Source organism: Sarcophilus harrisii, chromosome 6, assembly GCF_902635505.1.
Source record: "Sarcophilus harrisii chromosome 6, mSarHar1.11, whole genome shotgun sequence".
Lineage (NCBI taxonomy): Eukaryota > Metazoa > Chordata > Mammalia > Dasyuromorphia > Dasyuridae > Sarcophilus > Sarcophilus harrisii.
The window spans coordinates 128,653,490-128,669,558 of record NC_045431.1 but is presented as its reverse complement, the minus strand read 5'-3'; the positions used below and the strand labels follow the sequence as shown (position 1 = coordinate 128,669,558).

Here is a 16,069-nt window from a genome sequence, read left to right as displayed (position 1 = left end):
GTCTACTCCAGGTGACCTGACTTAAAGAACATTCTTCTTAACAACCCAGAATGATTTACTGATGGGTCCAGTTTGCTTGAAAACGAGGAAAAGGAGAGCAAATTATTCTGTGGTGACCCTCAATAGCACCTTGGAGGTTAAACCACTCCCCCTGGGACCTCTGCCCAAAGGGTGAACTCATTGCCCTCATTAGAATTTAGAATTGGGGGAAGGAGTGAGAGTAAACATCTATATGACTCCAAATATGCCTTTCAATCCCTTGTGAAACCTATTTTCACTGGTTACAAGCTAGGAGAAACAATTAGAGAGGTCTACCTCATCCTTTTTTTTTTTTTTTTTTGGATGGTTGTTGTTATTGTTGTTATTGGTATTATCCTTCACTTCCTTTGCTAAGTTAATTGTTTTATCCCCTTCAGGGATCCTCAAACTTCAGCTAGCAGGCCAGATGCAGCAGTTGAGGACGTTTATCCCCCTCATCCAAGGCTATGAAGTTTCTTTATTTAAAGGCCTACAAAACAAAGTTTTTGTTTTTGCTATAGTCTGGCCCTCCAACAGTCTGAGGGACAGTGAACTGGCCCCTATTTAAAAAGTTTGAGGACCCCTGCCCTACTATTTGTGAATTTTGTATCTTCCAGACTTTGGGCCATGAATTTCCTAATCTGAATACCACCAGCTACCTAATTCTAAAACAACACCCTGGATGCTGCTGCCACCGTCTTTGAGTCTCTTCTCAGTCTGGACTCAGCTAGTAGGGTCAGTTCTACATCCCTTGTCAGCCTGAAGAAGCTCTAGAAGATGAAATCTTTGTTCCTTTGCCCCAAATGAATTTAGATTTCGATTGCTTGAGGGAGGAATGATGAAGTGTAGCTCCTAAAGAGAATGTAACAATTCCTGAGAAATCCTAAGGCTCCCTGGCCTTGGGAGTGCCACACATAATGCTGGCTATCAGAGAACAATCTGTTGGTCAATAAACCATAGAATCCAATGTTGGGAACTATCTCATCCCTACGCTCCCCAATTGTACCTCTTGCTAGATTCCCTTGGAACCTTAGTCCACTTCAATTGGTGTTACAATCAACAATCAAGAGGAATAATCTATCAAGGTACAGCTAGTAATACCTCATCCATGTTTCAGAGTGACTATGGATAACACTAAGAGAGAAAAGTGGGAAACAAGATGGAAATATGGGAGGTACATTGAAGTGGCACATGCCTACCTTATTTCAGGAAGTATTCTGGAGTCAGACCTAATTGTCTCTCTAGATCTGATTGTTAAATTTGCAGTGTGAACAGTTATACCTTGGAAATAGGCAAATGGTACAAATCAGAGCTGGAGTTAATGTTTTATTGATTTTCTAGATTTAAGAAAGTGAAAAAGAAAAATTTAATGAACCAGATAAGATTTTTTAAAGTGATTTAGGAAAAAAAAAGTTTTTTTTTTTCCTTCAAAGAGCCATTTGTTAAACATTTACCAGCACCCCACTAAACTAGGGGTAAGAACTAGATGAGGCAGGTTCCAACCTAAGCCTTTTAAAAAGAAAAGTTAAAGTCACTTAGTATAAGTTTAAGACAGATTCAATAGAGCCAGGACACATTTGTGACCTCTTGAGTCAATTTGCAATCCATAACATTCCTTTAGTTCTTTATATGTGAATTTAGATGAACTGAAGTTCTTACCTGAGTTGGGACAGAAGCTGGTCAAATGAGTTGTTCATATTGTCCAAATACACCATATTGAACTCATGTGACTCCAATGTAAAACCAGATGTTAGTGGTTTACAATACTTTAGTGGTTTCCAATCAATCCTCAATCCCTTTCCCTTACTCATCATTCACCTCATATTCCCTAATTATATTAGGTCCTTCTTGAATCTTCTCTTTCCCAGTTTAAACATCCCAGTTCTTTCAACTATTCTTCAAATGATATGAATTCAAGGCCCTTTGCCATCTTGGCTTGATATTTTAGCATTCAGAACTGATCTCAGTCCTCCAGAGATATGTATGCTTCTGACCAATACACAGTGCAGAGTATAGAAGTACAGACCTTATTGCTGTAAGCTATGACTCTCTTAATAATAGTCCAAAACTAATTTTTTGACTTGCTAAATGACAATGCTGATATTAACTTTGCAGACCACTAAGATCTTCAGATCTTTTCCTCACAAATGGCTATCTAGCCAATTGGATTCCTTAAATCCTGTATTTTTGAAGTTAATTTTTTGAACACAAGTATAAGATTTTACATTATTGGCATGCATGCAAAAGTGTTTATTTTGAGAACTTTTCAGTAAACTTTATAGCATTTATTCAGGCACAAATCTTATAAGGAACAGAAAAAAACCTAAAAAACATAGTTTTAAAATTTTTTTGTGGCTTTTGAAAGGTTTTTTGTCTTTAAAAGTTAATAATTACATATTGTTTTATTTAGGTAAAAGTGGGAATTCTGACTGTAATAGAAAAGACAAGGAAGCCACACTATCATACATTGTATTGAGAAATAAAAGACCTTCCCACATGATGACTAATCCAGTCAAAATAGTTGGACACTTTAGTGTAAACACCAGGGAATTCAGGTTTTCCACAGTTTTCACCCCAGCTCACAATGCCCCAAACATAAGACACATTGTTGGAGTTCATACAGACCAAGGGCCCTCCAGAATCCCCTTTACAAGCATCTATAGAACCATCATCTGTTCCTAAACGGAAAAAAGAGAAAAAAAAAGAATGTTCCTCTTTTATTTTCACTTGAAAATTATGACTTCACTCTCTCTCTTATTATAATTCCATTTAGATTTAAACTTTCTTTTTTCAGGAAATTTATTTTTAGTATACTTTATGAATCATGTTGGGAAAAAAAATCAGAGCAAAAGGAAAAGATTAAAAAAAAAATAGAAAAAAGAAGTAAACATAGCATGTATTGGTTTAGTCTCCTTAGTTCTTTTTCTGGATGCAGATGGCATTTTCTGTCCAAAGTCTACTGGGATTGCTTTGAATCACTGAACCACTGAGAAGAACCAAGTCTTTCATAACTGATCATTGCATATTCTTGCCGTACAATATATTCTCAGTTCTGCTTGTTTCACTCAATATCAGTTTGCATAAACCTTTCTCGGCCTTTCTAAAATCAGTTCATCATTTTTAATAGAATAATAATATTCCATTATCTTCATATACCACAACTTGTTCAACTATTCCCCAATTGATGAGCATTTACTCATTTTCCAATTCTTTGCTACCACAAAAGAGCAGTTACAAATATTTTTGCATATGTGGGTTCTTTTCCCTCCTTTAAGATTTCCTCCTACTTAAGAAGTAATGCCACTACTGGGTCACAGGATATGCACACTTTTATAGCCCTTTGGGCATAATTCCAAATTGCTCTCCAGTTCTACCAACAATGCATTAGTGTCCCAGTTTTCCTACATCCCCTCCAACATTAATCATTGTCTGAGAGGTGTGAGGAGTACCTCAGAGTTGTTTTAATTTGCATTTCTCTAATTAATAGCAATTTAGAGTATTTTTTCATATAACTATAGGTGGCTTTAATTTCTTCATCTGAAAACTGTTTATATCCTTTGGCCATCTATCAATTGGAGAATGACTTGTATTCTTACAAATTTGACAGAGTTCTTTATATATTTTAGAAATGAGACCTTTATCGTAAACACTGGCAGTAAAGATTTTTTCCTAGCTTTGTATTTCCTTTTTGGATTTATACTTTCTTACTCCAGTGAGGATGGAAGGTATTGGTCCTTTGCTTACATGGTCTATCTGGAATCACAATATCCTGGTCCATATTTCTGAAGCATTTGAAGATTTAACATTTTTTTGCACAAGAAGTCCGGGTAGGATGTAGTGTATTATCATCTCCATTTCATAGATGAAAAAATTAAGGCTCAGAAAAATGAAGTGACTTGCCCACAGTCAAAATATTAATAAATGTTAGTTGTGTATCTAGGAAACTTTGTAGTTACTAGTGCAACTTAAATTTTCTGCTGCTAAATTCACTGCTCTTTCTACCAATATTGCCCACCACTGCCCCCAGCCCCTTGCCAAAAACTGAACATTCCTAACTTTATGTTTACTTCACCATCTTGCAAACACTATATACCTGGTGGGTGACTCTTACTTGATTTAGATAGAAATCTGGTACTGACTCAATAATTTTGAAGTGTTCCAGAACTGTATTCTGGGTAATGGGATTATCTGAGTAAAGAGATACTTCCTTTTCTCTCTCTTTTACCCCTAGATCTAAAAAGTAGCCTATATTCTCTTCCTCCCCATCCTCATGGCTCACTAGCACCCTAAAAAATGACTTATGGATACTAATAACAGGAACTAGCATTCATATCGTGCTTTGAGGCTTGTATAGTATTTTACACATATTTAATCTCATGTGATCCTCATGACAATCCTTTGAGGTAGGTGCTATTATAACATCATTGAGGATGATGGAAACTGAGGCTGACAGAAGTTAAGTGACTTACTTTGAGTCATACAACCAGTAGGAATCAAGAAAACCCAAGTTCAATAGAGTTCTAGTCTGGCACTCTATTCACTAATAAAATAGTGTCCTATGACAAAGAAACCTACCTATTTCTTGTATGTGGTTAATATATGTTTAAGTTAAATTGAATGAAAACTTTTATTAAGCTGTATTCTACAACCTAAAATGATAGTTCTGGTTTATTATAGAACTTTGAGAATTTATTGTCCTTAAGACAAAATATTTGCAAATATTTTGACTGAGGACTTCAGAATGCTGGATAGATATGCTGGACAATACAGTCCAGTATACTAGCAGAGTGATAGAAAAGTTTTTAGATCACTGAATTTAAAAAGTAGGAGGGACAGCATGCGGTGGTTCCCAGCCTGGTTTCAACCTTTTGGAACAAGATGCCTCTCCTAGAATAAGCTTATTACCTCTATTCTCATCACCACACTCTATAGTCTTGATTGACAACTAATTCTAGATTTGATTGATACCACTTCTCTTGGCTCTGCTCCTCTCAGACTAGAGGGCTGATTATCAAATTCCTCCCAATGCCTTTCTTTATAGAGGGAAGTCTAAACTTACTCTACTTTGCATCTGCTGCCTGTCTGGTTTCAACTTCAAACAAGATCCCCCCACCGTGATATCTCATTCCTCCCTTTCCATTCCCCCACCCTTTCTTGCCTCCTTTTTGATGCCTCCTCTTTTAGATTGTAAACTTGATTACTTGATTGTAAATCCCTGTCCAGGGATTGTTTTCCTTTTTATTAATTGTATTCTCAGAGCCTGGTATATAGTGGGTGCTTAATGTTTATTAGACTGGATTGGATTAGTACTCAAGGTAAGTAGACACATATGCAGAGTAATATAACCAAAATATACCTCAGCGCTTACCTGCACATTCCATTTCCTTCTCAAAGAAGCGATTTGAGTAATATTTAGAACAGTTGCCTATCAGCTGGACTTCACCCCATTTGAGCTTAAAAATATTTTTATTCTCTATAAAAAAAAAAAGAAAGAAAGAAAGGTGTTTTATGGATGGTTGACAAATGTAAAGTAGTACAAACTCTCCCAAATTAACAGAACACAAAAGTTAAATATGTGGCTATAAGTATAACCACTGGAAATGGACCTTTGATTTTCCTGAGAAAGGGATCTCCTGAATGAGAAAACGCCTACTATTGAAGCAAGTCAGCATCTTTTTTGAAACTTAGTAAGTTAAACAGCTTGCTTAAGATCATACATGCCTGTCCGGTATGGATCAGAGTCAGGTCTTAAACCCAGCTCTTCATGTTTGTGAGTCTAGCTCCCTTTCCACTATCACCTTTATTTTTAAAATAATTTATCATCTGCTAAGTGAAATGAACAGAACCAGGAAATCGTTGTACATGGCGATAGTAAGACTATATGATGATCAATTCTGATGGATGTGGTTCTTCTCAACAATGAGACGATTCAGACCAGTTCCAATGATCTTATGATGATGAGAACCATCTACACCCAAGAGAGATGACTGTGGTGACTGAGTGTGGATCACAACATAACATTTTCACTTCTTTTGTTATTGTTTGCTTGAATTTTATTTTCTTTCTTATTTTTTTTCCTTTTTGATCTGATTTTTCTTGTGTAGCAAGATAATTGTATGCCTATATTGGATTTACATTAAAAATATGATAAAAAAATTTATCATCTGCAAAATGAAGGAGTTGGATTAAGATGATTTCTAAGGTCTATAGATCTACTGGGTATCCTCAGCCAATTTTAACCATCTACTCCAATTTTTTTTCTATTTTACCACTAATATGAAGAATGAAATTTAAGGGAGTATTATGAACCCTAGTTATTTATCAAAGAAATAAGTGTGCACAGAGCCAATTGTTGTTCAGTTGTGTGCAACTCTTCTTTGTTACCCTAGTTGGAGTTTTCTTGGCAAAGATACTGAGAAAATTGAGGCAAACAGGATTGCTCAGTGTCACAAAGCTAGTTATTTAAGAGCTAGTTTTGAACATGGGAAGATGAATTTTCCTGACTAACCAGGCATGCTATTCAGTGAACTACTTAGCCTCCTTAACACCTGTCCTTATTATCAGTAGAATGTAAATTCACTGAAGATAGGGAGTATGTTATTTTTGTCTTTGTATACCTAGCACTAAGTCCAGGGCCTTACACATAGTAAGGGCTTAATTAATACCTATTGGTTTATTACTTCATTCAGTAATTTCTTATATTTCTTGGAATATGTCAGGATGAAAAGAGTTGTTTTTGTTTTTAAAGTGAGGAATAACAGTGAGAACCAGTGGGAATATACCAATACATATATGCCATTATATTTCTGTGGCAGAGTATGCAATAGTGACTCTTATATTTTTAGTCTTTTTTTTCCCCAAGTTTAAGAATTGGAATGTAAGCCATTTGGGAAGTACATTTACTTCGTGGAAATACAGCCCAAGAATTGTTCATTGCCAATCTCATCAAATGTAAGTTCCTCAGGGTAAGAATTAATTTTATTTTGTCCTTGCTCTGTATCTAGATACACAATGACAGGTATGTAGTAGCTACTTAATAAATGCTTGTTGATTGATTGGTTGACTTTGAGGGGAAAAAAATGTGATAACTGAAAAGGCCAAGTAGAAATAGCTGGGTATATTTAAGATTTCTGTTACAAAAGATGGAGGAAGGGAATTTAAAGAGACAGAAAAGTCAAGAATTCAGTTTAACAAGTATTGGACAATAGGCTAAAATATGGCATATGAACACACAAAAAAAGTTTCTACCTTCAAGGAGTTTACAAGCTCACGGATTCACACTGAACTGATGGGAAGATATTCAAGTAAAGTATTTGGGATGAATGAAAAGAATAAATAAATTGAAGAAATTTAATTCTTCAAATTGGAAAATTGTGTAAATCAGAGGTCTTTTAGGCCCTGTGCATACTCATAAGTTATTTATGTACATTGTAATAGGGGACTATAAACATTAGTAGAGTTCTGAGGCAGTTCCCCATGTAGAAGAGGTTGGAGAGACTGCCTCCAAGAGATCTGTGATGACATACAATAGAGAGACTTTCGAGCATATATAGACATTATGTAATAGGTCAGGATCAGCAAACCACCTTTTGAATTTACAGCCTTTTTGACTTGCTGTAATTGCCAGCCATGCCAGATACCACATTTAAAAGTTATTAGTTGGTCTCAGCCTTCCTTGTGTCTTGATTTTGCTCTTCTGCTGACTTCCTCTAATTGCTGTGAAGGGAATGGGCAAAGGCTTTGTTCACACCTGAAGCCACCTTATTGCCCTGTGAAAAGGATCCTTGGTGTTTTTGGCTGAGACTTTGTTCTTTTATTTTAGGTGAAGGCTACAATCTTTTGAGTTTTGAAAAGTCAGAAAAAGAAACAATCTGGGAATTTATGGGTTCAGTAGTCAAGGCTTTGTAGGGTTTTGCAGCTGGTCGAGCATCAATGGGAGGACTGAAGATTTAGAAATCTTAGGACTCAGCTTACTAGCTGCTGACATAAGTAGTTATCTGACAGAGATGCTAGATTTGGATATAAAGTTTGTAAGACCCATGCTGTGTAGAAACTGTTTTAAGTCTGAGCCTGCTCTTACTATTGAGAAGGCTGGGGGAAAATGCTTGCACTTTTGTCCTTATTGGTAGTACAATGGCTAGAGCTCTGGGCCAAGGTCAAGAAGGCCTGAGTTCAAAGCTGGTTTCGAATACTTATTAAGTTGTGTGACCTTGGGCAAGTTAAATAACCTCTGTCTGCCTCAGTTTCTTCAATTTTAAAATGAGGATAATAATAGTATTTAACAGAATCTAAAAATATTCCTGGATAGGGATAATAGTAGCATCCTAAGGTTGTTGTGAAAATAAAATGAAATAATATGTTTTTTAAAAGTGCTTAGTATAGTGTCTAGTCTTAGTATAGTAGGTACTATAAAAATGTTTATTCTATTCCCATATCCGTCCTTCCCTTATTATTTTCAAAATAAATATCTCTTTTTAAGAGCTAATCTATATTCCCTAATTAAATGAAATTGGGTTGCTAGTCATTAGCAAACTTGTGAGCCAGTTGCTAGTCACTGGCTAACATTGAGGAGAATATAATGGGAATGGGGACTCAAGCATTAGAAAAAACCTTCATGGGTACTTCTAGAATCCTGAAGGGGAAACGTGATCAGCATTGTTCTGGGACAGTAAGTCTGGAGAGTACCACTTAGTCCGGAAAATTTTAAAAGGTTTAAGGAACTTAAACTTTTTTGTCTCTTTTCTGTACTTTTAAATTTCTGTGCATGTGAACTTGAATAAAAGTGACAGACTCTATCTTCATCTTTGCTTCAAAGGATCCCTTTTTCTTTAAGTATTAGCTCATGGGTGACTCAAGGCTAATTCCAATGAATTAGTAATGGAACAACCATCTGCATCTAGAAAGAGGATTGTAGGGACTGAATGTGGATCACAACACAGTATTTTCAACATTTTTGTTGTCTGCTTGCTTTTTTTTCTCATTTTTACCCCTTTTTAATCTGATTTTTCTTGTATAGTATGATAAATGTGGAAATATATATAAAAGTATTGTACATGTTTACATTTAGGGGTGAAAGGAAGGGAAGGAGAAAAATTTGGAACACAAGATTTTGCCAGGATGAATGTTGAAAACTATCTTTGCATGTAGTTTGAAAGTAAAAAGCTATTATTAATTAAAAAAAAGAAATCCTGGCCTGGGGCAGTTTAGCCCAGGAAGTTCAGACTGGAGGGTCAGATCTCAGTCCTTCACTATGGTGCCAGGATGCTCAGGAACTGCTAGCATGGACAGCAGGGGAAGCAGGACTCTTCCTTGGGAGTAGCCCAGGGGATGTTCATGGTTGCCAACATGAAAGTAAAAATGAGGTTATTAATAAAATCTCACAAATGCTTGAAGAAACTTTTTAAAAAATTAGCTCATGCACAATCTTCTCCAGCATATTGCCTTTCCTGGATCAACTAGTAGTGTCCTTTCTTCCAAACTACCTTGTATACATTTACATTTATCTACTTTATGATCATGCTGCATTTATTCATATATAGTCTTGTCTTCTTCATTAGAATGTAAGCTCCTGCATGTAGAGTTTATTTTATTCTTCATATACTTGCATCATGTGTGTCTAACTTGTGTCTAGAAACAATAGATATTTAATAAATATTTGATTTAGATATATTTGAATATTTTAAAAATGTTTCCCCATGTTTTTCCAATACCTTCAATAGGCCACAATAATTTTATATCTCCTTGTAAGAATTACTCTGTAATATGTCCTTCAGCAATGAAGAGGAGATACATATAACCTGAAAAGCTGAATAACAACTTTTAGCATTCTGATAGCATTTTTCTTTCTTGAAGACGATTAAGTTATCTACAATATAAAACTTTTTTTTCTGCATAGTTATCACCTCCTTGTATGCTGTTTAATAAATAACATAAGAAATACCTTCATCCCGTCCTAAGCCAGAAACAAAGCACTTATCACCAGGTCTGAAGAGATACTTGGACCAGGGAACACAAGCAGGGGCAGTATTCAACAGCTCACATGTGGTTTTGCTTGGGTGTTTTTGCATTTCTATCAAAGCAATGTCATTTTGATAGGTGACTCCAGTGTACTTTTCGTGGATTATCACTCGATTCACCTTCTGGATTTTAGTTCCATTGTTAACTCTTATCCAGTCTAGTAATCCTGTCCATATTTGGTACCGATGTGCTAAATTTTTTCTACAAGATAAAATGGAAAATATTTATTAGAATATATAAACATTTAGTATTGGATTTCTTTATTCTTCCCTTTTTAAAAGGGATTTTTTTCACATTTCCCAAATGTTCTTCATTAGCCCTAAGACCATGTGGCTGCCATTTTATGGAATACAGGTTTAAAAAATTGGCTTTCTCTTGCATTCACAATTTGGGGAGGGAGAGAATGAGAGGTTAGAAGGAGAGATGACTGATTTTCGTTGACTAGCTTAACAGCACAAATAATATAGTTTATATTATCTTTTCATAATGATGATAATTTTCACAATGATAATAATACTAATAGCTCACACATATACAAATGTATATAAATGTATATATACATGTATACACATAAAGGAGGGAGAGGGAAGTTGAGAGAAAGAGGGAGGGAGGAAAGGAAGGAAGGAGGGAAGGAGGAAGAGAGGGAGAGAGGGGGAGAGGGAGAGAAGGAGAGGGAGGGAGAGAGAGAGAGAGAGAGAGAGAGAGAGAGAGAGAATGAATATATGCCTTAAAGCTTAGAAATGAGAGAAATGGAACTACACTGAAGTTAAGTCATTTGTGTTCCTAAAGTGCTAATTCTGATCTTGCCAGTTGGGTTGTAAATAAGACTCTCTTGAGTTTTGAATCTTTTTCTGTGTTTGGCAGTTTGATACTGCTGGGGATACAAAGAAAAGCAAAATATAGTCCCTGTCCTAGAGGAGCTCACATTCTAATATGGGATATAATAAGTAAACAACTAGTGTACAAAGAAAATATATATAAAGTAGATTGAAGGTAATCTCCAAGGGAAGGCACTATTATTGAAGGAAACAAGAAAAGGAATACAAGGTAGAATTTGCGCTGAATCTTGAAAGAAGCTGTGGAGTTCACAAGGAAGAATCAAAGGTAAGAAAGCCTTATAGTGCTGAAGTCCACTTGAACTAGCTTGGGAGAACAGACTGTTAAATTTTCATGGTACCCATCTTATACCTCAGAAGCAGGAAAATTCCGTAAATTAGGGCTTAATTTACTGTTTTGTTGCTTCTCTAGACTTAAGTGATGGAGAAAGTGTGTTGTGGATACTATTATTTGGTAATACAGTTGTTAAATATTTATGATTAGAAGCAATGAAAAGGTGTAGAGGCTGGAAATGAGGGTCATTTATGAGTTTGGTGAAATCTATGGGTCTTTTCTTAGAATGTTATAAAATTCATAGGTTTACAAAGGAAACAAAAATGTGAAATACAATTATCAAAATAGATAATTTTTTAAAAGTTTATGGACTCCAAGTTAAGAGCTACTGCTCCTGAGTTTGTCTGGGACACTCAAGATATATCTACTAATTATGAGAAAGTGATGAATTTTTTATTTTTTTCAATTGCTCATATATGTTGAAGTCAGGAACCAAATGTTGAGGTGTAGACCATGTGTTGAGGTCTACATTTGGGGTACCTAAATGAAATTAGGGTTTAGTTAAAGTCTAGTGGCAGGTTTGGAGTACAGGGAGTCAAACAGAGTTCCCCTGCAACCCCCTTGGATTCGGCGCAAGGATACGGCGGTATATGAGGTCTAGTAGCAGCGCGGATTCCCAATAAAAGCATTTATTGGCCCGGAGAGCTAGATTGATAAAAGAGGTTTATTACTGAGTTTAGAAGTAGGAGATAGGTGAAGGTAGAGATAAGGAGGGCACTGGACAGAGGGTCCAGTGGACAGAGGGTCCTCACATGGCTGCCATGTTTGGAATCTCTGCAAAGAGGGGTTCCCAGTGTGGCCCTTTTAAGTCGGAGACTTAGCTTGAGGGGCTTTGGGGTGTAGCCCCAAAGTTGGCTCAGATCCGGGTGGGGCTGGGACAGGTCCGGATCTTCTATTGGAATTCAAAGGGACCAGGATTTGTGAGTCAAAGGGTAATTTACATTAACTAGGGGGGATTGAGAATCAAAGATTGGAATCTTTCCCACATCATTATATGCCTTTTCTACCATTACCTTTTTAATCTAATTTCATTGCTCCACGTTATTAAAAATATTTTTACCTGACACAATGTGCAGCAGTCAGGACCCAACAGCCACCAATATAGATTCCTCCACAGTGGATTTTTTTACCTTCTTTAATTGCTACCTGCCATGGGAACTGCCCCTACAAAAGATATCTGGAGAGTTATAGTTGCAGTGACATGGGGCAATTAATGATGAAATCCCTTAAATTTCCAAGAATATCTTTTTTATGAGGCTTTATTATATACTCTTCTCAGATTTATTTCCCAATCTAGGCTTCTTTAGAAAAATCTATACAGTAAAGACCCTTTATTCAAGTTATGTAGTTGGGGTTTTATTAAGTTACCCTTAACTTTTCTTTCTCCTTCAGCATCCACTGATCAATTAGCAATTCCCCTGGTATAATTACAATTATTATTATTAAAGTGTAATATGTATAATTATATGTAAATATTAACAATAATTATGTATAATACCTCTCTACAATCTCAAATTTCTCTGGTTCTCTCAATTTATGCAGCATCTACAATCCTTTATTAATTTTCAACCAGACTATTTTAATAGTTCTCAAAACATTCTCCATGCCTCCAATCTTTTTCTTCTCCAAGATATGGTCAATATAGCTGCTAAATTGATGTTCCTAAACCACAGACCTAATCATGTCATCCTATTGATATAAACTGAGATTTTTTGGGGAAAAATGATGTAAATCATGTCCTCTTTAACCTTTGGAGGGGCTGGATGTAAACAGTGTCCCCTTTGGGGAGACTCTCAAACTCTGGGAAAAGAACACCTTTCCCAGACAAACCCTCTTCCCAAGTTAAGTGGTCTCATTCAATTGCAGATCTCATCCTGAGGCACAGTCAATAGTCCTCTATTGAGTGGCTCAAACTGCTCCCCAGCTCCCAGGTCAAGATTTACCTGATATAATTAAGAGTCTATTAACCCACCTTTGCAAATTTCTAATCAGAAGTTTTGCCAGATAAGAAAGCTTTCTTTTTAGTGAAAATAAAAATTCCCTTTTTGCCATACAGACTTTGGATTGCGAATTCTTTCACAAAGAACCTGCAACACCAAACAGAGGGGATTTCTCATCCTCATTTCTCCTACCTCATTATTTCGTGGCCTGGTATGGGGATCCCCGAGAGCTTGGTAGGTATAAGCCCCTTTTTGCTGGTGGACTATTCTATAGTTAGGAGGGAGAAAATTTGAGTTCTGGGGCTCCACACCCAGCAGAATTCTCTGTTTAGGGACATTCCAACTGGAATTCCTGTGCTTCGACAAAAAGTCCCCTTAATCAGGGAGCATTTTTGTCACCTCTCTCTCTCTCGGGATGCCTAGGAGAACAAGGAGCTATAGAATCAGGAAAACTAGGGCTTGTGGCAAAATGGGGCAGTCCATCTTCATTCCTAAAGATTCTCCTTTAGACTGTCTCTTAAAAAAGAGACAAATTCAGCTTGAAAAATCTCAAGACTATAAAACTCATTTACTTTTACAATGCTGCCTGACCTCAATAAATCTTGGAGAACCAGGAAAAATGGCCCATTAATGGCTCAACTAACTATAGCACCTTCTAGATGACCCCCTTTTTTTCACTCCTTTGGGAGCACAAGATCCTTCCCCTGCTCCCCATTGCAGTCCTTATCAGAAGGCCTGCAAATCCCTTCCAAAATCACCTTCTTATCCAAAAACAGGATCCCACAATACCCGATCCTCCTCACCTCCTGAACCAGATTCTGAAGCTGCCCAGCTCCCACTCCTCAGTCCTGCTCACACAAGGAGTGATCCCTTTTTCTTCAACCTGATCCCTCCCACCTCCTGAACTAGATTCTGAGGCTGCCCAGCCCCCACTCCTCAGTTCTTCTCATACAGGGAGTGGGACATCCCCTCCCCTCTTTGTCCTGCTCAGGAGTCTGATTCAGCCACATCTTCTACTCAGCATCCTGATTTAGCCACCCCTTCTAAACTCTGCCCCGGAGGTTGGTAGCATATTTTTGGGGAGGGACACTGAGAGTACAAGTGCCCTTCTCAATGTTAGATCTTTCCCAAATTAAGGAAAGACTGGGCCAGTACTCTGAAGACCCTACAAAGTATATTGAGAGGTTTAAAGCCATTGCCCTCCGATTCATTCTTTCCCGGGGAGATGTTAATATCATTATCTCTTCCTGTTGTACTATATAAGAGAAAAAGAAATCTGGGGATGATGTCTGCATCGTCTACATCCTCCTCTTCTGGTAGATACCTCCCAGGGGCTGTTGCTGTGCCTGTCTCAGACTCTGGATGGAACTATCAGGAGGGGCGTTATGATAGAGGAAAGGGATCACTTCTTAATCTGCCTCACTGAAGGCATGAAGAGCAGAATTAAGAAGCAGGTTAACTATGACAAATTTAAGGAGATCAGCCAAGGAGCTGAGGAAATCCTGCCCTCTTCCAGGGCTGTCTTGTAGTAGGTTCTAATCTGGACCACACTTCTCCAGAGGGGACCATTGTTCTCAGCATGCATTTTATTAACCAATCTGCCCCAGATATAGGAGGAGTTGCAGAAGTTAGCCTTGGGCCCTCAAACTCCCATGACCCAGCTGTTAGAAACAGCTTTTGGAGTCTTTAACAACAGGGACCAAGCTTCAGCAGAGGAGGAAGACCACAGAGCCAGAGCAAGATATAAAGAGCAGGCCCACCTCTTGGCTGCTGCTGTTCCTGGGAAACAAAGGAGTTTGTGTTTTAGATGTCATGGAAATTGTTCGAGGAAACAATTTCCTTACCCTGAGTTCGAGCAGGAGGGACTGCCTACAGGGGACAAGCTGCCCCCCAAGGCCCTACCCTCCAGCAGAAGTTTGGGGCTTGGGCAAGCTCCTCCTCGCTCCACCATGACATCAGAACCCTGGCTATCCCCAGATGTGGCTGGTAGGACCACTGAATTTCTTTTTGCTATGGGGGGGGGGGAACTTCTCCTTCCTTCTCAATGTGGCACTCTGGTCTCACTTGCCCCTCCCCACACAGAATGGGGATTGCAAGGGGAATTGGGAACTGTCTTGAACTCTCCTCTGCCTCGCCAGCTTGGTGACCTGTCATTTAAATGCTCATTTCTTATTATTCCCTCCTATTCTGCTCCCTTATTGGGGTGTGATTTAGTGGTGAAATCTGGGACCCAATTTTCTCTTCTCAGATCTCCAGATGACCTTTTTGTTCTGCTCCCAAAGCTCTCCTATATTTCCTCTGAAACCTGGGAGAAAATAGATTTCTCTGCTCTAGCCTTAGCGAGGATTGAAAGTCTCCCCAAAGGGGACATAGTTTACATCCAGCCCCCTCTCCAAGATTAAAGGAGACACAATTTACATCATTCCCCCCCCAAAAAAAAAATCTCAGTTTACATCACTATGACTAAAAAAATATTCAATATCTTCCTTACAGTCTTTGGAACAAAATCGTCCATTTGGCATGTAAAGTCCTCATACGATTCTGGCTCCCATATATCTCATCTTGCTTTCTATTATTTCTCAACATCCACATTCTCTGTCTCATTTAATCTGCCTGATAACTATACATGACATTTTATCTCCTGACTCCATTATTCTGTACCATGGTCTCCTGTGTCTTCAGTGCTCTCTCTGCCTTTTAGAATACTTTCATTCTATCAAAATCCAGCTTAGCTGCCACCTCCTACATAAAACTTTTCCTAAATTCTTCAGTTATAAGCACTCTCCCCCTCTTGAAATTACTTTGTATTTAGTTAATAGTAATGATAATTGCTAGTATTTATATAACTCTTGAGGTCTGTATAAGTCTTTACTTATGTTTGATTTTGCTTCTTGAGGACAAGGATTATGTCTTTTTTGTTTTTG

The 16,069-nt window shown here is 37.6% G+C and overlaps 1 protein-coding gene across 3 annotated transcripts in view; it reads right to left on the bottom strand.

The window, feature by feature from the left end:
* Positions 1-2,244: 2,244 nt before the first annotated feature.
* CFI (complement factor I) overlaps positions 2,245-16,069 on the bottom strand; it is a 39,789-nt gene continuing 25,964 nt past the window's right edge. For all 3 annotated transcript variants that reach the window (XM_031941465.1, XM_031941467.1, XM_031941466.1), the window contains 4 exons: positions 12,266-12,369; positions 9,959-10,236; positions 5,387-5,491; positions 2,245-2,696 (listed from right to left, as the gene is read on the bottom strand). In XM_031941465.1, coding sequence (XP_031797325.1) covers positions 2,479-2,696; positions 5,387-5,491; positions 9,959-10,236; positions 12,266-12,369 — 705 coding nt within the window. In that variant the 3' untranslated portion in view covers positions 2,245-2,478. The remainder of the gene's footprint in view (positions 2,697-5,386; positions 5,492-9,958; positions 10,237-12,265; positions 12,370-16,069) is intronic.